Source organism: Bactrocera dorsalis, unplaced genomic scaffold, assembly GCF_023373825.1.
Source record: "Bactrocera dorsalis isolate Fly_Bdor unplaced genomic scaffold, ASM2337382v1 BdCtg130, whole genome shotgun sequence".
NCBI lineage: Eukaryota > Metazoa > Arthropoda > Insecta > Diptera > Tephritidae > Bactrocera > Bactrocera dorsalis.
The window spans coordinates 30924-52942 of NW_026038181.1; the positions used below are offsets into that span (position 1 = coordinate 30924).

The 22019-nt window shown below is 32.7% G+C and overlaps 3 protein-coding genes and 1 long non-coding RNA gene across 5 annotated transcripts; 1 reads left to right on the plus strand and 3 right to left on the minus strand.

Moving 5' to 3' along the window:
• Positions 1-1125: 1125 nt before the first annotated feature.
• On the minus strand, positions 1126-11992 carry LOC105225290 (roquin-2). The gene is made up of 4 exons (XM_011203688.4): positions 11731-11992; positions 9358-9520; positions 6115-9291; positions 1126-6020 (listed from the first exon to the last, which is right to left on the minus strand). The coding sequence occupies exons 2-4, from the start codon at positions 9517-9519 to the stop codon at positions 5754-5756; spliced, it is 3606 nt and encodes a 1201-aa protein (XP_011201990.3). The 5' UTR covers position 9520; positions 11731-11992; the 3' UTR covers positions 1126-5753.
• A 423-nt stretch (positions 11993-12415) lies between these two features.
• LOC105225288 (mediator of DNA damage checkpoint protein 1) lies at positions 12416-16779 on the plus strand. The gene is made up of 10 exons (XM_011203685.4): positions 12416-12572; positions 12631-12753; positions 12806-12983; positions 13043-13528; positions 13587-14021; positions 14078-15262; positions 15319-15596; positions 15660-15732; positions 15788-16099; positions 16163-16779. Exons 1-10 carry the CDS (start codon positions 12561-12563, stop codon positions 16375-16377), a joined length of 3297 nt encoding a protein of 1098 aa, XP_011201987.2. The 5' UTR covers positions 12416-12560; the 3' UTR covers positions 16378-16779.
• On the minus strand, positions 16696-18829 carry LOC105225289 (mitochondrial import receptor subunit TOM22 homolog). 2 transcript variants are annotated; one of them, XM_011203686.2, is made up of 3 exons: positions 18575-18829; positions 17521-17559; positions 16696-17200 (listed from the first exon to the last, which is right to left on the minus strand). In XM_011203686.2, the coding sequence occupies exons 1-3, from the start codon at positions 18680-18682 to the stop codon at positions 16892-16894; spliced, it is 456 nt and encodes a 151-aa protein (XP_011201988.1). In that variant the 5' UTR covers positions 18683-18829; the 3' UTR covers positions 16696-16891. The 2 variants fall into 2 exon arrangements, with proteins under 2 accessions (XP_011201988.1, XP_011201989.1); XM_011203687.4 differs by lacking the exon at positions 18575-18829 and adding an exon at positions 17762-18299.
• Positions 18830-21288: 2459 nt separating this feature from the next.
• On the minus strand, positions 21289-22013 carry LOC125780149 (uncharacterized). Its single transcript, XR_007423580.1, has 2 exons — positions 21809-22013; positions 21289-21777 (listed from the first exon to the last, which is right to left on the minus strand). It is a non-coding gene; the product is annotated as an uncharacterized LOC125780149 (long non-coding RNA).
• Between the last annotated feature and the right edge of the window lie 6 nt (positions 22014-22019).

Consider the following 22019-nt stretch of genomic DNA (forward strand, 5'->3'; position numbering starts at 1 on the left):
TATGTATGTTTTTGATTCACTTACAATTATAAATACTCGTATATTAAATTTCAATAAACTCTCCCAAGCTGTTTGTTATAATAGTTTATGTTAACTCTAAATTTCACATCACAAGTTGAAATTTTTCCAATTATTTTTCTAATATTTAGTTATTTACGTTACTTAACGCAAGTCAGTTTTGTTTTTATAATGTACACATATTTAAATTTTATGCAATTTGTTTATGTTTGCTGTCATACACACTTAATACATACAAACTTAACATCATAAACTATTGCAATCACATAATTTGAAAAATGTGATTTGTTAAGGTTTTGTTAATATTTGTCAATACATATAGACTGTTATTAATTCATTTGTCTTGTAAGTGCGGGATATAAGTAATAATTAGTAATAATTAAAAAAATAAAATAGAAATCAGCAAAAATAAAAAAAATCAGAAAAAGAATTTCAGAAAAAAAATCTCAGAAAAAAAATGAAAAAGATTTCAAACTGTAGGAATATCAAAAAGGCACGAGGAGATTGATAACTAGAAGTACAACTCGAAAATACTCTGGCAAATTTACTGCCTTAACACCAATCACATGCTGTGGGTGACCGTTTTGGGGGATATGTAGTGGAACACAACAAAATCATAAATATTATGGCACAGATACTAATGCTAAGTTTGAGCTCATTATAGACCATTCATTTAGGACAACAATAATTTACTTTCTCTCACAATATGGTATTCTTGTTCAAATTATGTAGAGTCTTGTTGCTGGAATAAAAACAAATATATTTTGTTTGAAATCAATGCATGAGCATCTTCATACGTTCTCATAAGTCATGGAAGCTCAAGCTTTTAGAATAAGAAAATAATTGCAAGGAAGTTGGACAAACACTTATAAAAAAGTATATTATATTTAAGGTCGAAATCGAACACATGAATAATGTGCGGCTACACACACAAATCTACATAGAATCCGTATGGAGCCGAATAAAATTGTTACACAACTGGAACTTATTTTATAGTGTGTACATTACAAGAAATATTGTTGAAATGTAATAATTAAGAAGTAATATAACAAATAAAACATACAAAACCTTTTAATAATAATGTTTAAGAAAATAAAAGAAAATATATTATGTTTTATGCTTCCTTTTGTTTTTTTATTTGATAACAGATATGAATTTCTATGTAAACAGAAAAGTTAGTTATGTAATTTTTGTAGTAAAATTTTTGATTATTGCACATTTCAAGTCTTAAAGCACAAAATTAGCATTTTGACATACCAAATTGTTTAACAATAGAATTTAAAACATATTTAAATTACATATTCATCGTCAACTATTTAATTAAGGTGTCGTAATTTCGTTTAGTTCGAATTCTTTGCAGTATACTCTCTTTTATTTGTTGCCATATTATGCAATATATTTGCTATGTGTTTTGTACATATAAAAAAACTAAAGTAATACATACATACATATGTTGGTAGACTTGATTGTTATACATATTTCTAAAATAAATTTGTTGTTAGATCGTAAAAACAAAAACATACAAATTGTATGCTTTAAAACATATTTATGAATAATATTCATAAAATAATCAAACGTTTTTTTTTTTTTTGTTTTCTTAACATCAATTGTATTGAATTTTGAAAATACCATATTTCTTTTACCAAAAAAATGCACTTTTAGTGTCTTAACCTTGCATAGCTAACGTACAACTAAAGAAAATTCCGCAGCATTGATAAAACTATTTTATTTTCTATGAATTGCAGGACAGTTAGAAATGCACAGTTTGAAAATGTACGATGCATTTCCGTTTGTAATTATTTATTATTGTGTTGTTTTGATTTGTTCAGTGTTGTATTGTATGTTTTATGTTTTCAACTATTATTTACATTGTATTTCTTTATAAATTACTAAAGTCATTTACATTTCCCTTGACCTTGTTGTAGATTTGTTTCTCTCTCAACAATCATTCAGTATATTGTATATTTAAATATAAATTTGTGTATGTAAATGTTTTTTGTTGTTTTTTCATTGTATATTTAAAACAATAAGTTAAGTTTTTTTAATGCTTTAAATCATATTTATTTTTTTTATTTCTTTATGAACCCATTGGGTTTAAGTTATATCTACACCACACTGCACGTGCACCGTACGCAGAAAAGAATATTACAAATAAAAAAAATAATAATAAAAAAAAAATAATAATAAAATAAATAAAAATAAACAAAAAAGCCAGCAACCATAAAGTGAATTGGAGTATATTTTAAAAGTTTATTATTCTTTGCAACAAGTTGCTATAAAAAATATAAGCTATTCTTTAACTTTGAAACAAACTTCTTTAAATGTTATAGACTGTATTTATTGATATTAAGTACAAAAATTATTGTTTTTTGTTTACAGTAAACTAAAGTTGATTGTTATATTTTAATATAAAAAAATTAAACTCGCTTATGTGCTAATGTGTTGGGCACTATTACACATAAATACAGATTTACAAAGCTAAGTATCATTTACAATGCACAAACAGCTGTATTTTAGTATACTTCGGTATAAGTAAAAATAAAATAAATAAAAATTAAGCAAAATTTAACTTTGTCACTTAAAATATTTCTTAGGTTATATAGAAAAAAACGCATACGGCAGCACATTGTGCGATAAAACAGCCTGTGGAATAAAACTTGAATTTCTAGTGCTTTGATTTCAATTTAATCTTGGTGTTTTTGTTTAGTGTGCATACACGTATGTATGCACAAAACTCATGAATATCAGTTTCATTAAATTAGTCAGTAGTACTACTATTGACTATGTAGTAAGCAATATGCGTTAGCATTAATGGTACACACCATTTATTTATTTATTTGTTTGCACTCATCTCTTTAACTATGCATTATTTTATTATAATATACTAAAATATATATTATATTAAATACTACATTCACAATACACTTTTTGTTGATTTTTTATAAAAAAAAATTGTATATATCGAAAATTAAAGAAACTACTTTACGGGTCTCAAGTATTGAACCCAATCGAGTAATAATTAATTTCTAGTGTACATACATACATGTAGTTTGAATTATTAAATTATGTACAAAGAATCGTTATTAGCAATAAAAGGCGCACATTTAACATATACGGATTTATGCATATGCAATTTTCATGCAGTTGTTTGCTAAAATAAGGATTTATCAACTGAGTTTCAAAGTTGATGTTGATATATTTTTTTGTTGAACTCAACACGCAATGTACTATATAAAAAACTAGAATAGGATAAAATTCAACTGTAAAGTTTAGAATTTATAATATGATGCATTCATATGTATGTACATTTGCAGCTGTTGCACTGTAGAATTTTGAGGTTAGTTATTACAATTGGTAAATTTATAAACAAAATTTAAATAATTGTTTGTGACACAAAGCGAACTCGTACGTGTGGTGGTTATAGATAAATTACATCTTTAAACACATTTTTAATATAACATTTTCTTTAAAATGTTTTAATTTTCCATTTTATTACAATAAAAATAAATCAACACACATATAAGTTAGCTTGGTGCTACACAAATACACATACATAATCAAGTTGATAATGAAGTTCAACAAGAATAATTACAAAATGAAGCAAAATATTTTTTTGTTTCGAGTTTATAGTATTCTAACCTAAAAATATTAATGTCTACATAGTGCAATTAAGCAACAATCTCAAGCTATTACATAAATCATTCATTGTTGAAGTGAAATTAATAAAAAAAAAAATAAATACAAAACAAAACCGCTTAAGGCATTTTTAGATCTGTTGCATGTTATAGTCTTACAACGTCTTTTAATTTCTATCTATTGGTTAGTAGAAGACTCGATAACTTCATCAACTTTGAACTAACTATTGATACATTTTGGGAAATTTTAACAAAGCTCAGTATATGGACAATAACATTAGTTAGAATTTTAAACAATGAATTATATTTTTTGAGTGATTTTCACACGACTTTTAATATATAATATTAAATGTTTGCGTATACACAAATACATGAACATTTTATATGCTTTAATTCAATCGGCTTGTTTAGCTCACACAGGGCGAGACATAAGCTTGCATAATAGCAAATTATATTTATGTTCATGTTATTTATATTTAATTTGAGTTATATTACAACTACATAGTTTCTTTCATTTTCTACATACATATTTATAATAATAAATAGGAGCAATCTTTAAACGCCTACGAATAGGTAACAATTACAAATACAATTAGAATCAGAATCATAATCGAACTAGCAATAAAAAAAAAAAGAATTCTAAACGCGTAGGACTATTAACGGATGATAAAAGCAATGTAAAAAACAAACAACATCGTTTTGTTCACGCATTTGTCGATATTTATCAAGTATAGTACATATACATACATATATAATCAGTTTATATATACATAGAGTTTTTATTATTATTTTACGTTTGTTTTATAAATTTGTTATGTATAAATTTTCTATTTCATAATCATATTTATCAGACAAAAAGGTAATTATTTAAAAACATCAATTTCATCAAAAAATTATCATTGTCATATTATGATCTCAGCTTACATCGCACAATAGCGTAATTTAAATTTCTTTAAGAAATATATAATATATAGTAGATATATGCTTGTATATAATAATTTTAAATTTAATTATATTAAATGTATTCTTTGTTATAATATTGTGTTTTATGTGTGTATGTTAATTTGCCCAGCGGAAAATAAGTTCACCTCAGCGAAGACGCTGTTCTGTATATATATGTATATTTTTTGTTTTTAGTTAATAGTGACGTTTTCTATGTCAGTCAGAGAAGTAAAAGCAGTGGGCCAAGCACTAATACGCTGTCGCATAAATGTTAAGTAATTTTGTTATTAATTTGTTTATTTATTTATTTATTTATATACTTCCTGATGGGCATCTTATATGTATGTATGTGTAAAAAAAGAAGAGTAGAGTAGTGTGGCTGCATAAAAGCGACATCATGCGATTAGTGTTTGCATTTATACAAAAATATTATATATTATTTTTGAGTTTTTGTTCTCATTAAATGTCTATAAAATATAGTTTCATATTGATCACGTCTTCAGAATTGTTAGTATCGCTATTCATTTTCATAATCGATTGTAAGAATATCTAATACAAAAAATTTACATTTACAATTAATAATTAGTCGTTTTTCGCGTATTACATTTCTATACACGTTTTCTACACGATATAGTACACAAGAAGGCTCACATCTAATCATTGCAATTTGCAATTAATGCGTAAACGAGCCGTCTTCTATCTACTTTTCTAAACTATACAGAACACAGAAAGTTTCCAACGCAAGAAATTCGCTAAAAATAAAGAGAAATACACTTACAATGTCGTGACATCAGCAGTGGGTTATTTGGCCCTCTCAACTTGTGATAACTTGTGTTTTTTTGCACTCACGTTTGCGTGAGTTTTACATTTCAAAAAACATATTTATCTAAATTGTATTGTTTTTGTAACTATAAACCTTCGTTGAAAAGGATCAGTGTCTGTGCATGTTTTAAGTTGCTCAGCTTAGTAATATTCGACCGATGATTATTATTCACTTCGTATAGTTTTGCAAAAATATTGCAAGTAAATTATGGAAACAATTTATGATCACATTTGTTAATTTTTTCTTTTGTATGAAGAGCCTCCATTTGCTTCAGTTGTTGTTCCGTTTTCATCGGTTTATACACTGCTATTGTGATCCTGCAATAGCTTTCAGTTTTATTGCAACTTAATACCACTGTCATCGGCATTTGACCAACTTTTGTCTACGATTTCCGAAAGTTCTTGCTCAATATCTCTCATTCGACTACTATCAATGCTGCCTTCCTCACTGTTCCGACCTTTGCTCAACAATTGTTGATATTGTTGGTGTTGCTGCTGCCGTTGAAGCTGTAATTCCTTGGTTTTTGCAGCCGCTGTGGAAATCGCGTCATTCCAGAAAGTTGCATCCGCTGATTTAATGCCACTGCTCCACATTGAGGAACCCTATATTGATTATAATTAATTACCAACCATTTACATATGTATATATATATATATGTACATATATTTTTAATATAAAATAAGAAAGTGTGCCAACCTTATCTATGTCCATATTAGCATTACTGTCTGCACTGGCCAACATACTTTGGAACGCATTATAACCTAATTCAAAGTTAACTCTTTCCTCGCCCGCGGAAGTGCGATCTCTCTCTAAACCGCTGTGATTGAATGACAAATCAGGCAGCAGCGTGTTTTGCATGCTATTAAAATTATCAAATGCCGATGGTCTGTGCGATTGTTGTTGTTGCTGCTGATTTTGGAGTAAACGTTGTTGATGTTGCTGCTGACCATTTGCCGAGCGCTGTAGTTGTTGTCGAAATTGCAATGCCAGACTGTTCTCGGTATCATTTGAAAATACTGAGTAGTTGATGTCGCCAGAAGAATTTCGCTCCAACAATGGGTGTTCCTTGTTTGCCGTCTGATTTCGAATATCGCCACTACTCCAGCTATCCAGATATGTATTAGTGTGGGAAACTTCGGCCGCCGTGCTACTATGTCCTTTGTACATTGGGCAGATGGGACCAAATTTGCTACCCATGCCTGCCGATGTTGCAGGCACTTCAAAAGTAGCGGCATCGTCATCCAATATAGAATCAGAACGTACGAAACTATCACGATCACGAAATGGTCCAGGTGACGCATTTATACTCATATTATGTGCAATTGTATTACGTTCCTGCGTATTATCGGCAAAGTTACCACCACTAACCATATTGCTATTATGGGCATTCCAGAAAGAACGTTGAGTTGGTAAATCATTACTCATTAAATTATCCTTGTTGTTATTTGGTATGCCAGGCAATGATGGGAGAACAGCGTTTGCGCCGCCGTATTCATTCTTGAACATATACTGATCACCGATCGCAAGACCATTGAGTGTTATATTAAGATTCATGTTGACGTTGTTAACTTTCTTACCAAATATAGACACTTTATCGCTGGATGGGTACAGTGATGCAGACTGATGCGATGGTGAACCTCCAAGTCCGGTAGTTCCACTTAATATTTCCGCATTAGTTGATGCATTTACCATATGCTGATGTTGGTGCTGATCCCACATGCCACTAATTTGGGCTAACCTGAGCTTTTCACCTTTTATATCGGCGTTATTCTTTCCATTCATAGCTCCACTGTTTCCGGCAACTCCAGCAGCTGTAGTTTGATTACTGCTAAATAAAGAGGATGCACGTGTGTTCGTACCCATGATCGGTGTATTGTAAAATTCAGCAGATAATGCATTATAAATTCCCTTATTAGATAGCGGACTGCCCAAAGATGTGGTCACATTGTTATTGTTGTGATATTTCGGTGGGTTATTGGTAGGCATATTCGGAGGTAAGGGAGGATGAGAATGCGTTGTCGGCGGTTGCAATGTATTTGGAAAAGATCTTGATGAAAGTATACCGCCGCTAGAATTTCGCATTGTTATTGGTGAGTTATTGATGTTTGACAAACCCTGAGGCATACGTGGTGGTACTCCAGTTGTTGATACGGGATAATTTAATGTTGAGCCAAAAGAAGATGCGTCATAACGATGTGCAGTAGGGGGTGTAGGCACTGTCTGTCCGGTATTTTGGGGAATTGGACTATGATGCAACGAACGCATGTGATGGTGTGCGCCTGGTGGCCCGTGCGTTTGCAATGATGACGAGGCATCACCATAACTGCCGCGAGGTAATTTGTTATGCATCGATTGTAGACTGTCAAATCTCAATGGAGACGTAGCCGTTGAGGCTGGTGCGGAATTATCATTTCCGGGATGCAATAGGACCATAGCATGGGGATTGTGATGATTGTGTCCATGGTTATGTGGATGAGTATGGGATGTAAAATCGTTTTTGCCATTGTTTGCACTATTTACACTGCCAGCCGTTATCGGGCCTATAACCGAGTGGGGAACGTTGCTACCTGGCTTTGTGTTTTTACGATTCTTAGCACGATATTTTTCCAATTCTTCCTCAGAATGCGCAAAAGTGCAGCTGGAGCCACGTGGACAGTTACGTCTCACTGTCAAATCTCGACACAAACTTATTTTATACTTAGTATTCGTACTTGTTTGACCCGTTGTGCATTCTTGTAGCTTCCGATTGCCGTGATGTTGTACGAAATCCACTAGTCCCACTACCACTTCATGCACTGATTCTAATGCTTTTGCTACATCCTGCCATGATGACGGCGGACTTTCTAACGATGGATCTATACCGGCTAAATGTTTCAGATGAATTCTTAGACCTGATAAATTAGCTGGGTCTCCGGTGCGTTGTAGAGCTATAACCAATTCTTGTACAGACTGTGCAAAGGAGGACGGCGTTTGTAGTTTGTCGATAATGCTTTGCATATGTGACTTATGCACTGTGTCGCCGTACAGAAGGGAAGACCATTGATCTGGCGCTATGCGTAGACCGGCTTCAGTGGCTATTTGTACGATTTGAGCATCATGTTCGCGTCGTAGGGCATCGTAAGTACGAAACTCTTCCTTTAATTGCATAAGTGACGAGTCTGCTTCACGTTTCGATACCTTAAAGCAGCTGGCACGATATAAAAGCTGTACAACATGACCAATACTAGTTTTCGAGGCTTGTGGAAAGCGTGGTTCTAGCCGTTGTACCACATACATTACCAACACCTTACGCGAATATGCCGTACCGTCTTCAAGAGCTTGCAAAACCAGTTTTAAAACTTCTTCCTGCATGGCAGGACCCAAAAATTGGCAACCACGAGAGCGTACCGCTGCCCATAGGTTTGAACTCAGCTGCAAGGGATTTTGATGTTGCAGAATTAGTTCGGTAACAGTACGCTCGCCCAATGAACGAGCAGCTCGCAAAACACGTTCACGTCCCTCACGTTCCATCAACTGAGTATTGACTAAAGATACAAGTTTACGTTGCATCGGACGCGAAAGAGGACTTCCGAAATTTCCATTATTAGTAACAAGAGATTTTAGATATAGTGCCAAACTTTCTATACATTTGTTCGCCATGTTATAGCATTTTAAATCTTCAGGACTTAGCTGACGTACACTGGGTGGTGTATGTCTGGTGGAAGTGTTCGTTTCGCCGTCATTCCCTGAGGCCCCGTCATTACCGCTACTGCTATATCGGTTTTCGCTAATATTTCCAGCATTGTTGTTATTGTTGGTATTTGTGTTAGTGCTAACCAACTGAAGTAGAGCGTTATTTATGGGCAGATTGTCGACATCGGTTGTTATGGAAGTCTAATGGATGTAAAAGATGTTATTTGCAAATTAATTATATACAGAAAACTGTTTAAAATAATGTACTTGATCGAAAGGACATTGTCGATTGTGTAAGGTGGACAGACACTGGCGACATATGGTGTGACCACATCCCAAACTTATTGGTAGACGTTGATTAACAGCAAACTCATTGCAACAAATGGGACAGAAGAGGAAATCTGTCCATGAAGGCGCCTGAATCGGCATTCTGAAATTAAAAAATAACTGTTTATTTGTTGCTATCTATGGACGTAAAACAAGAAAAAACATTATCTTCGATTTAATCTGATCTGATCAATTTTTTCGGAGATTGTACCATTGCTTTAAGCAATATTCCGTAACAAATTTTGTGAAGATACATACATATGTATGTATCTCGTCATATAAAAAGTTTTCAGTACTTATGTATATAAGGACACTATTCAGGAATCAAGGATATAAAGCATATAGTAAGTCAGCAAACTAATACATACATATGTAAAACGCTTAAAGCAGCAAACTTAATTTCAACATTTTGTGAAATAATAAGGCAAATGGTTATATTTACGAAAATATACATATACATATGTATGTATTTAACAATGACACAAAATAAAGTTTAATCTATATATGCGTTAATTTTTTTGAAGAAATTACTACGCTCATTACTTTTGGTATGTTAAGCTTTATTTATGTACATATGTATATACATATAAAGAGATACATGCTGTGGGGTCACTGTAAAGCACTACTTTTTAACAGTTGATTCCGGAAGATAAATTCACGTGAATGTGGTATTTTATGTGCAATATGCACCTATATTAATATGAGTATAAACATAGTTTTTATCAAATGCATTATAAAGTAAACACATATAATTCTGGAAATACTAAATTTTACATAAATATGTGCACAGACTTGAATGTACATATTCTATTTTTCCACCTCTCGTTAAAAATGTATTTTTGGACTTACGGAACTATTTTTAGAATTACCATATTAATTTCCATTAATGATTCATAAATGAAAATGTTTTCAATTTAACAGCATCAAATTTTAATATATTAATTTTCATTGAATTATTTACGCAAAATAATGGTCATCATAGAAAGGAACAAATTACATGATGAACACTAAACTACAAAGAAAAGGAACAGTAAATACTAAATGAAAATCACTGTCAACGTCAGCAGCGACAGCGACAGCCTCCACAGAAAAACTTAGCAGAAGATGCGTATGCTAATGCAACTATTAATAAAATTTCAATTTGATATCTTTGTGAAATAAAAAATATTTCAATTTCAAATTGTGAATATGTCATAAACGATTAAATGTAAGTATATAATTGCAAGAAATCAACAAGCATTTATATAAGTATAACACATATTAAATATATGCAGCGGTATACATATATATTAATATTTATATGCGCTTATATATGGTATTTTGTATACATATGTACTTCAATATCGCATTGCAATAATAAAAGCTAAAAAATAATTTAAAGCAGCAATCAGATGGTTGATGCCAGCGCCGACGACGGAATTGGTGACTGCGACTACTTTGCTTTTGTGTACGTAAGCATTGCAAGCAGAAACAAAGAAAATTTGTTAGATGTTTTGACGATGGCAAAGAAAACAACAAATAATAGCCACGAATGCTTACATCGCGTCACCATGATGAACGTACATATGCATCTATGAATGACGTCGACAGCGCTGCCGTTACGTTGCTTCAACTACTATAAAGATCTGCAACATAAATCTGCTTTCCACAGCTATTTCACTTTGAGGAAATTATCTTTTTCGTCACAATTAAATCTTTTGCTGTTGCCACTAAGAGCAAGAGCAACGGAAACGGGAGAATATACCATACACTTTGAAAATGGATTTTTCTCATAAATATGAAAAAGAGGAAAAGTGCGTAGGCCATCGCATAAGAGTCAACCAAATAAACTGGTATTTTTATTTGTTATTATATATAGGGCGAGTGTGAGGCCAATGCCAGCTCAAAAGTTAGTGTGAGGGTGAGGATGTGGAAGGAAGTAGGGTAAGTCGGGCTATGTCGGAGACTTCCAAAATATCAATTGTGTTGTTATTGCTGTTGAAGTCCCGAGTTTGTCGCATGATCAATAATGAGATAAGTTCATCCATAGGGGAGTGGTAGTATGAATGATTAAAAAACGTTCACTATATGTTGAAAACATAGGTGAATATAATTTTCCTGGCAATAACCTCAGTTTGTCACGGTTATATGTATGAATACTGTCGAAGCCTATGCGTTCGCATTATGAAACTAATTTTTCCCTTTTTTATTTTATTTCATTACAATGACTTTTCAGAAGAAATAAACTTTTATACGTCTGTTACGTTGCACTCCTTTGGAATTAATTTTTTCACTTTACGGTTTTTGCTTTTTTGTTATATACTTGTTACGCACCTTCAAAATGCACATATTACTTTTTCTTCTGAATTCAAGTCACAAATCGCTGCAAATTGATAATTCAATCGCGTATGTTGACGTGGTAACTTTCACAATTTAAATTTTCTATGTTTCAATTGAGTACGCTTGTAAAATCAGTAAAAAATGCAAAAACTAAAATATTATAAATCTATAAACTTCCGTCAAATATAAGATTTTTTTCTTTCACTGGCAATGAAAAGTCAAAAACGTCTAGTTAATATAGAGAAGTGCAACGTAGCGATTGGTAAATTACAAACTTCACAAACCCATTTCGATAATACAAATACGAGTTAATCGTTAATCATTAGTAATGACACGGTAAATTGGTAAATTAAATATTGCTCAATTGACATATAGAAGTGGAAATTATTATTACTCTGTCACTCGTATCCTATATTTATGAATATATAAATGAAAGTAGAGACATTATGGTGTTTTTGAGTCAATTAATCGATTATTTGCAAAACTCACACGAGTTTTTAATTAAATTATTAAAAAAAAATATTTAATATAAATACACAACAGCCTAATTACTATATATTACATATCTTTATTTCCTCCTTTAACAATCACCACTTTGAGACAAAGGTTTTAATTGTGCGAGGACACCCCTAATAAAATATTGTATGGCGACCTTCACTTACTTCAAATGAGAATAACAATCGATTATTTCGATTTATTTTGTTTTCATCTTTATAAATAAGATTTTTTTGATTGAAATGGCGCGGAATTTATTTTCTATATTTCATTAAAATAGAAAATTATATAAAATAGATATTATAGTTGTAGAGCGCAGCTAATTTGAAATGACTGAAAAGGTAACAATTAGCTTTTTTGTTCCCGATTAATTAACATTTTACTATTATTTTGAGTTAGAAATGGACGCTGGACGTCGATTCCAATCAATACGATTTGGTGTCAGGAAAATTATATTTGATTGGATGCAGGAAAGATGGGGAAAACATCAAACAATGTGTGGACATTGCGTTAAAATCACAGGTAAAGATTTTTTAGAAAAAAATTTATAAAAAATTTAAACATATTTTTGCAGAGTGTGGACACAAAACACTGCATTGTCGATGTTTCCAGCAGTAAGATATATATAATTGATTTATATAGTGCTTCCGGAACTTTTGTGAATAACAAACGTTTGAATCCGATGATCAAGGAAAGTATAAATGTTAATTCTGAATTGCGCTTTGGTGAATTAAGTGGAAGCTTGAAGGAAAGTATAAACATATTTTTTGGTGGTCTAAACACTTAAAAATTTATTTTATATTACAGGAAGTAGAGAATTTAAATTTCGCAGACCCATTTCTGGCACCGACTCAAAGAGCGCCAAGATCTTCATTGTCTAACACGAGTACTCGCTTATTTAGCTCCCCAGATGTGTCACTAATGAATGATACTAGAAATGAAAGTTTTGACATTCCTGAAACTCAAAACATAAAACAAAGAACTTCTATTGAAAACTCAAGTATATTAAGTTCTTCACGAAATCAATCATGTGATGGAAAAAGTTTCTGTGACGAATCTTTTATACCAGAAACGCAAATGCCTTCTAAACCCGAACAATCGTATGAAGCCTCGGAATTAGATTCAAATTTACATAAATCTGGCGATTTTATTCGTATCTGCACTCAAGATTTCAATGAGAATTTATTTGAAGATGGTGACGATGATGAGGCAATGTTTTCATCTTTGGTCATACCAAACATTCAACACAAACCAGTTATATTGACTGATGTGACACTGAATATGGATATAGATGAAGGTAATAAAATACATAATATGTTTAAATATTCACTTAAACGAAATTAATTTTTTTTTAGATGTATCACAAATTGATAAATGTGATGTTGAAGTTGAGGCATTGAACACTCAAGCACCAAAAAATGAAACATCGAACGATCCCGATCAAAATACGATATGCACAGAGCGAGATGATGCTTGTACTCCAGATTTATTTGACTTGCCAGAAATGGCACACGTTAATGTGCAAGCTAATACTAATGGATCGGCGGAAGAAAATCTTGAAAAAGATATTCTTAAGGAAGGCCAAGTGAATGAAGTAATTGCTGGTGATGGATATGCGGAGGAAGTCGATATGATGGCCACACAGGTATTTGTGCCTATATCAAAGCAACCAGATGATAAAGTGACTGGCCTCACCCATACTGGCGAAGAATTATCATTAAGCGGAAAAGAAAATATTGCTAACACAGATTTCAGTCTGGAACAAACACAGGTTTTCGCACCAATTAAAGGTAAAATAAAGACATTTTGTATTTTTTTTAATTATCAAATTGGTTTGCCTTTGAAGAAGGATATTTAGTAGCTTCTAGATCTATTGAAAAGAGCGCAACAACTACAATTGAAAATATCCAGGAGAATACCAGTTTGTTGGCGCCCACTCAAATATTTACAAGTAATTTGAATGATTCAGCGAGTCAATCGAAGATCTGGAATAAAACAGAACCAAATGATAAGACAATTAAGCCTGCGGTGAGACCAAAACTCAATTTAACAATAACCCCAAATGAAATTAAGGCAAAAGAAAAAAGTGATGGTAGTTTTTCCAACGAAACAGATAACGGTTCTGCAAGAAAAGAAGTAGAACAAGCTTTATTCAAAAAGCCAAAGTTAAATAAAATAAATAAAGGAGCTAAAGGAAGTACATCTAGTATAAACAGTTCACAATCGGAAGCTGAAGGATCGCTCTTATGTACACCTAAATGGATTTGTGAAAAATTTGATTTACTTTCTGAGGAACACGTTAAAATGCCTCTTCATAAACGTAACCTATTTGGATCTGATTCTGAGGAGGAATCACTGGAGTTAAACAAATTGGATAAAAGAAAAGACTCTACAGATTTTGACAAACTACTGTGTAATGTGAAAGAAAAACAGCCTCTTACGAAATATGTTCCGGCAAAAAGTCCTATGATAAAACAGGAAGATCGTGCTGATGTTAAAAAAGTTAGTAGCAACAAAAAAGATCAAAGTGCTAACGAGGAGGTGATTTTGGAAAAACCGGATAAGAAATTGGAAGAAAAATCATATGTAAAGAAACCAAAAATTTCACCACCGTCAATTAAAAACTCAACTAAGGAAAAGTCTAAAACTGACGGCAAGGTTGAACCATCTTCAGGCAATCGACGGAGTAGTGGAAGAAATAATAAACCCGTTGAAGAAGATGAAAAAAGAGAAGAACGTAAGAAGTCCACGAAAACTATTTCAAAGAAAGATGAAATAGAAGCGGGATCACGGAAAGTTGACCCCAAAAAAGAAGTAGAAAAAAACGAGAAACATAAGAAGCCGACCAAAAATGTATCATCAAAAGGTGAAAATACAGATGAAATGGAAGAGGTACCTACGAGAAGAGTAACGAGACTTAGGTCCAGAACTAGTGATAAGGATAACGATACAGCAACCTGTTCAACAGCTGGACCTACACAAGCGAAACTGCGGAAACTTGAACATACAGATGAACCAGAAATCAGTAAAAGTTAGTTAAAATAACATACTTTAATACTATTACTAAATATAAGTATTTATTTTTAGAACGCGTTACTCGCTCACGCTCCAAAACCGATTCTCAAGAAAGTATTACGTCGACAAAATCAACATCCTCATCGCGCAGTGCATCAAAAAAGAATGCTCGAGAAGTCGAAAAACGGGGAAAAAATAATTCCGACAGTAAAGATGACAAAACTTCAGCCAATGTGTCAAATACTAGTAAGGATAACGAACCGGAATTTAAAACATCTGCAAAAGATCATAATCGCAAACGTAGTGCGGGGGAACCATCAGTGGAGGAAAGCAAGAAATTGAAAAACAATGTAATATCATTATAATTTACTGATGTTTGTAGCAAGTTATTAATTCTTAATTTTATCTTGTAGGTACGTATCTTGCAGATTGCAATGACTATGGTTGAACCAAAGTTATTTCAAAGTTTGGTTGAAAACTCACCGGGTTAGTACTTTCGTTTAAGCAACTGAAACTGTAAATCAATTCGATTAATTTCCAGGCAATTGGTGCGTGGCAAATGATCCCACTGATGCAGATGTTTTAGTTATGGATAAGGGCAATCGAACACTAAAGTTTTTAATTGCAATGGCCAAAGGCATACCGATTGTGACATCAAAGTGGTTGCAATCGTTCAATAGTACAAAAACGGTACCGCGTGGAATTACACATTTCTTCAGAGACCACGACTTTGAAAAACGACATAAATTCTCTTTATTTAAATCATTGGAATTGGCCAGAACTCAAAAGCTGTTTGAGGGCTATGATTTCGTAACAACGCCTAGCATTTTGCCACGCCCATCAGAAATTAAACGTAAGTGTCACACAAGTAATTAGTCATATTAATTAATGATCGCTTTATATTGAAATTGTTTAGAGATTATCGAATGCGCTGGGGGTAAAGTATATGACGAGCCGCCACCGCCGAAAAGCGATCAAAAAATTTATGTTATTTCAACTATGAATGATAAAAAATATTGGCACAAATATCGACGAAGCAATACGAATATCCGTATAACTGACAGCGAAGGTGTAATGGCGTCGGTTATGCGACAATCTACACATCCACTGGATTTAAATGTGTTTGCATAAGACGATCTTGTAAAATAATGCCAATTTCGTTAGCCATTTTAGCACCAGTGTCCATTTGTTAAGTGTGTACTCTTAAATTTGCAGTGTTTTACTTCCGTATTTCATTTCTATGTTTTTTATAAATACAATATATTTATTAAAGCGCGCAATTTAGTTTTAACATTGTCGTTATGTTTGATATTTTTTAGGTTATTGGATAGCGGTTTAATTTAAATTCTGCCGAAATTCGCTCTCCTCATATTAGTACGTTAATAACATGGTAGTTTGTAGTTATCTATATATAAAGTTTACGTTTCCATTTAATATAAACACTAAGTATTTTCAATAGTAATTAATTTTATTTTACGTCTACAAGAAAATTGCATTTTTGTTTATCAATAAACGATGAACGCGTTACAGGAATTTTCCTCTGCCCTATTGTTATTATTGATTAATTTGAAGAGGATTAATTGTTGTGATTTGCGGGGTATTTTCTTTCTTTTCTTACAAATTTATCAGTAAAAGTTGTACGAACTTAACGAATAAGTGGTAACGATGGTGGTGGACCAGCACGGTCCATCGCCGTACCTGGACCTAGTAGCACCTGCTTTTGTTGGGACTTCTGCATCTCTTCCATTTGTGCGCGTTCCGTTTCAAATATGACGGGTGCAAACAAAATAACTGAACTCGTAAAGAAGATCCAGGAAGCATTGCACGAAAATGAGTAGAGACCCTTGATGCTGGTGGTTGTAAGATCGACCATTTTGCCAGTTAACCGTCGTACCGGTTCTGGGAACATTTCTGTAAGGCCCCAAAGTCGTTCGCCTAGAGTTTCATCTGGCTCCTGCAAAATAGGTGTAGCGTTAGTGCGGTATTATAAACATATTTCAGAAAGTATTGTAACAAGATAATTTTATATATAGCGCTAGTGTTTTTTTTCCATATCTTTACAAAAGTTTGAGTTAAATCCCATTGTTTTGTATGCGACAAAAAATGTTTAATGTCACTGATAAGAGTTAATTAAATTAAATGGTTTATGTGCAGGTATGCACAGTATGATTGCCTAATCAAAGTGAGGTTATGCAAATGGTTGCTGTAAACATGATTGATTTTTCTGTAATTATTTGAAATAAACTTAAATAAATATACATTCAACAAACTTACGTCGTCATAGTTTTCATCATCGGAATTTTTAGGCGCCGTCTGTAACAAAAAAAGATGCACACAATTATTTCTATGCACAATAAATGAAATATAACATATTGACTTCTTTAGTATGAAAACAAAAATACTAGAAATCTTGTTTTTTATGAGTATTTAATTTTTCGTCGATCTTTTGAAAGCTTTTATGAATCTTGAATTATAATCCTTTGATTTCGTTGTGCTTTAGGAGTAAAATGCTTACAGCTTTTTCAATTGCCCGTCGTTCTGGTGTTTCGTCCTTGCTTCCGCCCAATGATGACATTCCGCTATCCTTTTCGATGATTTCGATATCAGGATCAGAATCCATTAAATCTTCAATCTTTACGGAATCCACTTTTGCTATTTTTTACGCGACGTACTCCTACGTCGCTCTACGGTATATGTGGAAGAATGGAAATATGCTCTATTGTATTTTAAAAGCACGGCTTGATATAATTTCAAGTGACTGCTTCTAACCAATCAGCTAAAATTCCTTTGCAAAGCACGGAAATAATAAGAAAATGTAAAACAACCGAAATCAAAACACGAGGATCACCCGGATTATGAATTTATTCAATTTGCGTTTATATTCGCATCAATATACTATTGCGTTTAAGTGGAAAATATAATCGATTTTCTTAGTCCGCCATATATGTACACAACTTGTGAAAAACCACACGCACTTTCTTTACATTCGGCTTAAAAAAAGAAATTTTCCGCGGAGAATGAAAATGTAGTACATGCGATACAAATGTCAAAGTGTGGTTGTTACGTCAGAGCGCAAGGTACGTTCAATAAGTTAATATAATAAAATACGGTAGTTTCAGTCAGCGATAAAAGTGAATTTAATAGAACGTTTATTTACAAAATATAATACATGCATTATAATATTTAATATATATAATCTTGCTTTCTTGTCGTTATGTCAATTAATTGATGTTATAATACTTTTTTATTGCCTTATTATGTTTAAAAATTTTTATGCACAATTTACCTGCTCTAAAAGATATGTACATACTTATTTTTATAAACTTACCGACTCGCCAGCCGGGAAACGTTTTTCTGGTTCCTTGTATCTTTCAATTTTTTCTAAATGTTCATCTTCAATATCAAATTCCTTTTTTTCGGATTTTTCGTCAGACATTGCTGACTCTAGTTGTTATTTTTTATATTTAAATTCCACTGAAAAACACGGCGTTGCAATTTTTCTTTGCAGTGTTTATACAAATATTAATAGATTAATATTTTTTAGCGAATTTTTGTTTGCTGCAACCAACGCACTCGAAAATATATATGTAAGAGAAATTAAAAGCAAATTTTGATGTCTATTTCACATAATACGACGTTTCGAACATAAAAAAAAATTTGGTTGCCTTTTATTTTTTTCTTAAATATTATAGCAGAGTTCAGAACAAAGTAGTTTGATTCATTCGATATTTAAATTTCTTTTTGTTAAAACACTAATATGTACATGTGCGTATATTTATGGAATTGATTGTGTTCACAGGTCCTAAATATTATAATATTGTAATCTCGAAGCGAGCAGAATATAATCATTTTTTTGTCTTTAAGATTTTTTGTAACTATAAAATAATAATAATTTAAATGAATAAGGATCAACTAAGTTAGAGCGGAACTGAATTTCGAATTAAGGACTCGTGAAATATTAGAGACGTCCCCAAATTTTGCTATTTTATAACAAATGTTGTCTACGTACCTATGTATGTATATTCTCTGCTCGTTATTTTTGCGCTCTCAAAAATTTATATGAAAATGCAACAACAAAGTCGCGAGCGATTATACTAAAGCGTTTATGCTTTTACATATTTTAGACCAGTTTTATCATTGTATAATTCAATCACAAATTAATGATAATAATTTGACCCATTGACCACGAAGTTTGTAACGCTATACATAAATGATCTGCGGGCTGAGATGAGTCGATTTCGCCATGTGTTGTTCACCTGTTCGCCTTTATATAGGCGAAATAGTTCCTCATTTTTTTAGATATCGATCTGAAAATTTGTTTACGTCCTTTTCTCCCCAAGACGGCGCTCTTGGAACTCAAGTCCCTTCATGAAAAACATTTTTATTTGATAAGGCACCTTTACGATCAATATCAAGATAAAGATCTTTAATGCTATAAGAAGTGAAGAAGAAGTTCGAATAGCAATTACCCGTCGTAAGAACAACAAAGCGACGGAGGCCGATAGATTGCCGGCCGAGCTATTCAAACACGGTGGCGGAGAACTGATAAGGAACATGCATCAGATTCTTTGTAGAAAATGGCCCAACGAAACATGCTCAAGGATTGGAATTTAAGTGTGCTCTGCCCAATCCACAAAAATCCACAATCTGCGCCAACTACCGTGGTATAAGCGTGTTCAACATCGTCAACATACTGATTGGACCTAATCAGTGTGGCTTACTGTTTGGAAAATCATAAACTGACCAGATATTCACCAAGCGCTAAATCTTGGAAAAGTCCCATGAAAAGAGGATCGACACACACCACCTCTTCGTCGAATTTAAAGCGAGGTTTCAGACAACGCGACTACTAATCTGGAAGAAGGAAGAGAAGTAAATGGGTCTGGTGGTGAACGAGGGCAAGACGAAATATCTCGTGTCATCAAACAAACAATCTTCGCACTCACGACTTGGCTCCCGCATCACTGTTGTCAGTTATAACTTGGAAAGCGTAGATAATTTCATTTATTTTGGAACCAGCATTAACACCAAGCAATTGAGAAGTAAAGTTCTCTCTCGACGAACAAAAACCAAACTCTATAAGTTACTCATAATTCCCGTCCTGCTATATGGTGCAGAGGAATGGACGATGGCGTTACGAGTTTTCGAGAGAAAGGTTCTGTGGAAGATTTATAGTCCTTTGCGCATTGGCAAGAACAAATACCGCAGTAGACATTGACACAGTTCAGCAAATTAAGAGACAGCAGCTACGCTGGTTAGCTCATCTCATCCGAATGAATGAAAACACTTCAGCTCTGAGAGTATTCAATGCAAGATCCGTCGGGGGAAGCAGAGAAAGACCTCCATTTCGTTGGAAACACCTGGCTATACTTGGAATCACCAATTGGACACAAACAGCGAAAAGAAATAACGATTGGTGCGCTTTTGTAAACTCGGCTACGCCAATAAAGAAGAAGAAAAGAGTTTTTAAGTAGTGTCGTGATCGTCAACGAAACAGGGATTCCCTTTTGCACACTAGAGGCCCAAGAACAGTCGTTACAGTGGAGTTCGCCTGGCGAAACTGCTTCCAACGAGAGAAAGACTGTCTTATTGGCCGAAAATGTGATAGGCATAGTTTTCTGTGACTCACAAGGTGTGATCTACAATGAATTAACAGTCACATGGCTCTACTAAGTTGAATTATTGGGCCGAATCGATGCCGAATCGCAGCAAAAAGTCTGCCATTTGTCAAACAAGTTTTGAAATAAAAATATCCTTCTATCATGATAGCACATCGACTCAAATATTCGCAGTCACACAGCCAAATTGGTCAAATCCGTTTTCGATTTGCTACCCTATCAACCGCATTCCCCAGGTTTGCCTCCGTGCGAGTTGTTTTGAAATATTTATAGAAGGCTAGTAAGTGGTTGAAAAACTATTTTTTCCAATATTTCCATGTCTTTTGTAGGTTAAGTACTTATCGGTAATTAAGACTTAAATGACTTGTTCTCTTCGTAGTTTCGTTCGAGTATGATAAGACAAAAGAAAAAACACTCTAATAAATAAATTTATCTGTTGGTTTATAATCAACAATTAATTTTATTTATCTTTTTATTTATTCAAATAACTTTACAAAATATTCTTTTCTTTTTTTAATTTCTATGCCATTTCCAAAATACATAACATATTTGTATGTATGTATGTATGGATTAAGTATGTTTATGCTTGTATATTTATTTGTATGCATATAATTAAGTTTGTTTCAAACAAAGCTAAGTAATAATGCACATATTAGATAACATACGAATACGTATGTATACATATAACTTGTATGTATGTACACATATGCATATACATACACACACAAATGTGAGTTATAGAGCTTTAGAAAACGGATAATTAAGAATAGTAAGAGTTTTAAAATTTAATTCAGGTGTTTTGTTTTTTTTTTGTTTTTGTGGTAAGACAATATGGAAAATTTAAGTTTTTTAGTTTTTCTTGTAAACATTAATTAATTTTGTTGCAAATTGCATTACATTTTGTTGCATATATCTTTCTTATTTATTTTAGCTTGCATCGGTACATAAATCATCATCTGAACAGTTTTTTGTTTTTGTTTTCAAATACACATTTTTTAGCTTTCACATAGCTGAATTTTGAATCATTTATTTTGCATTTTGCAGCACCCTTAACACAAAAATTTATCACTCTCGCGCTCAGACTTATACGAATTATTTTGTTTTTCTATATTTCTTACGAATCTGTAAAATTCCATGCAATTAATTTAGACTTTA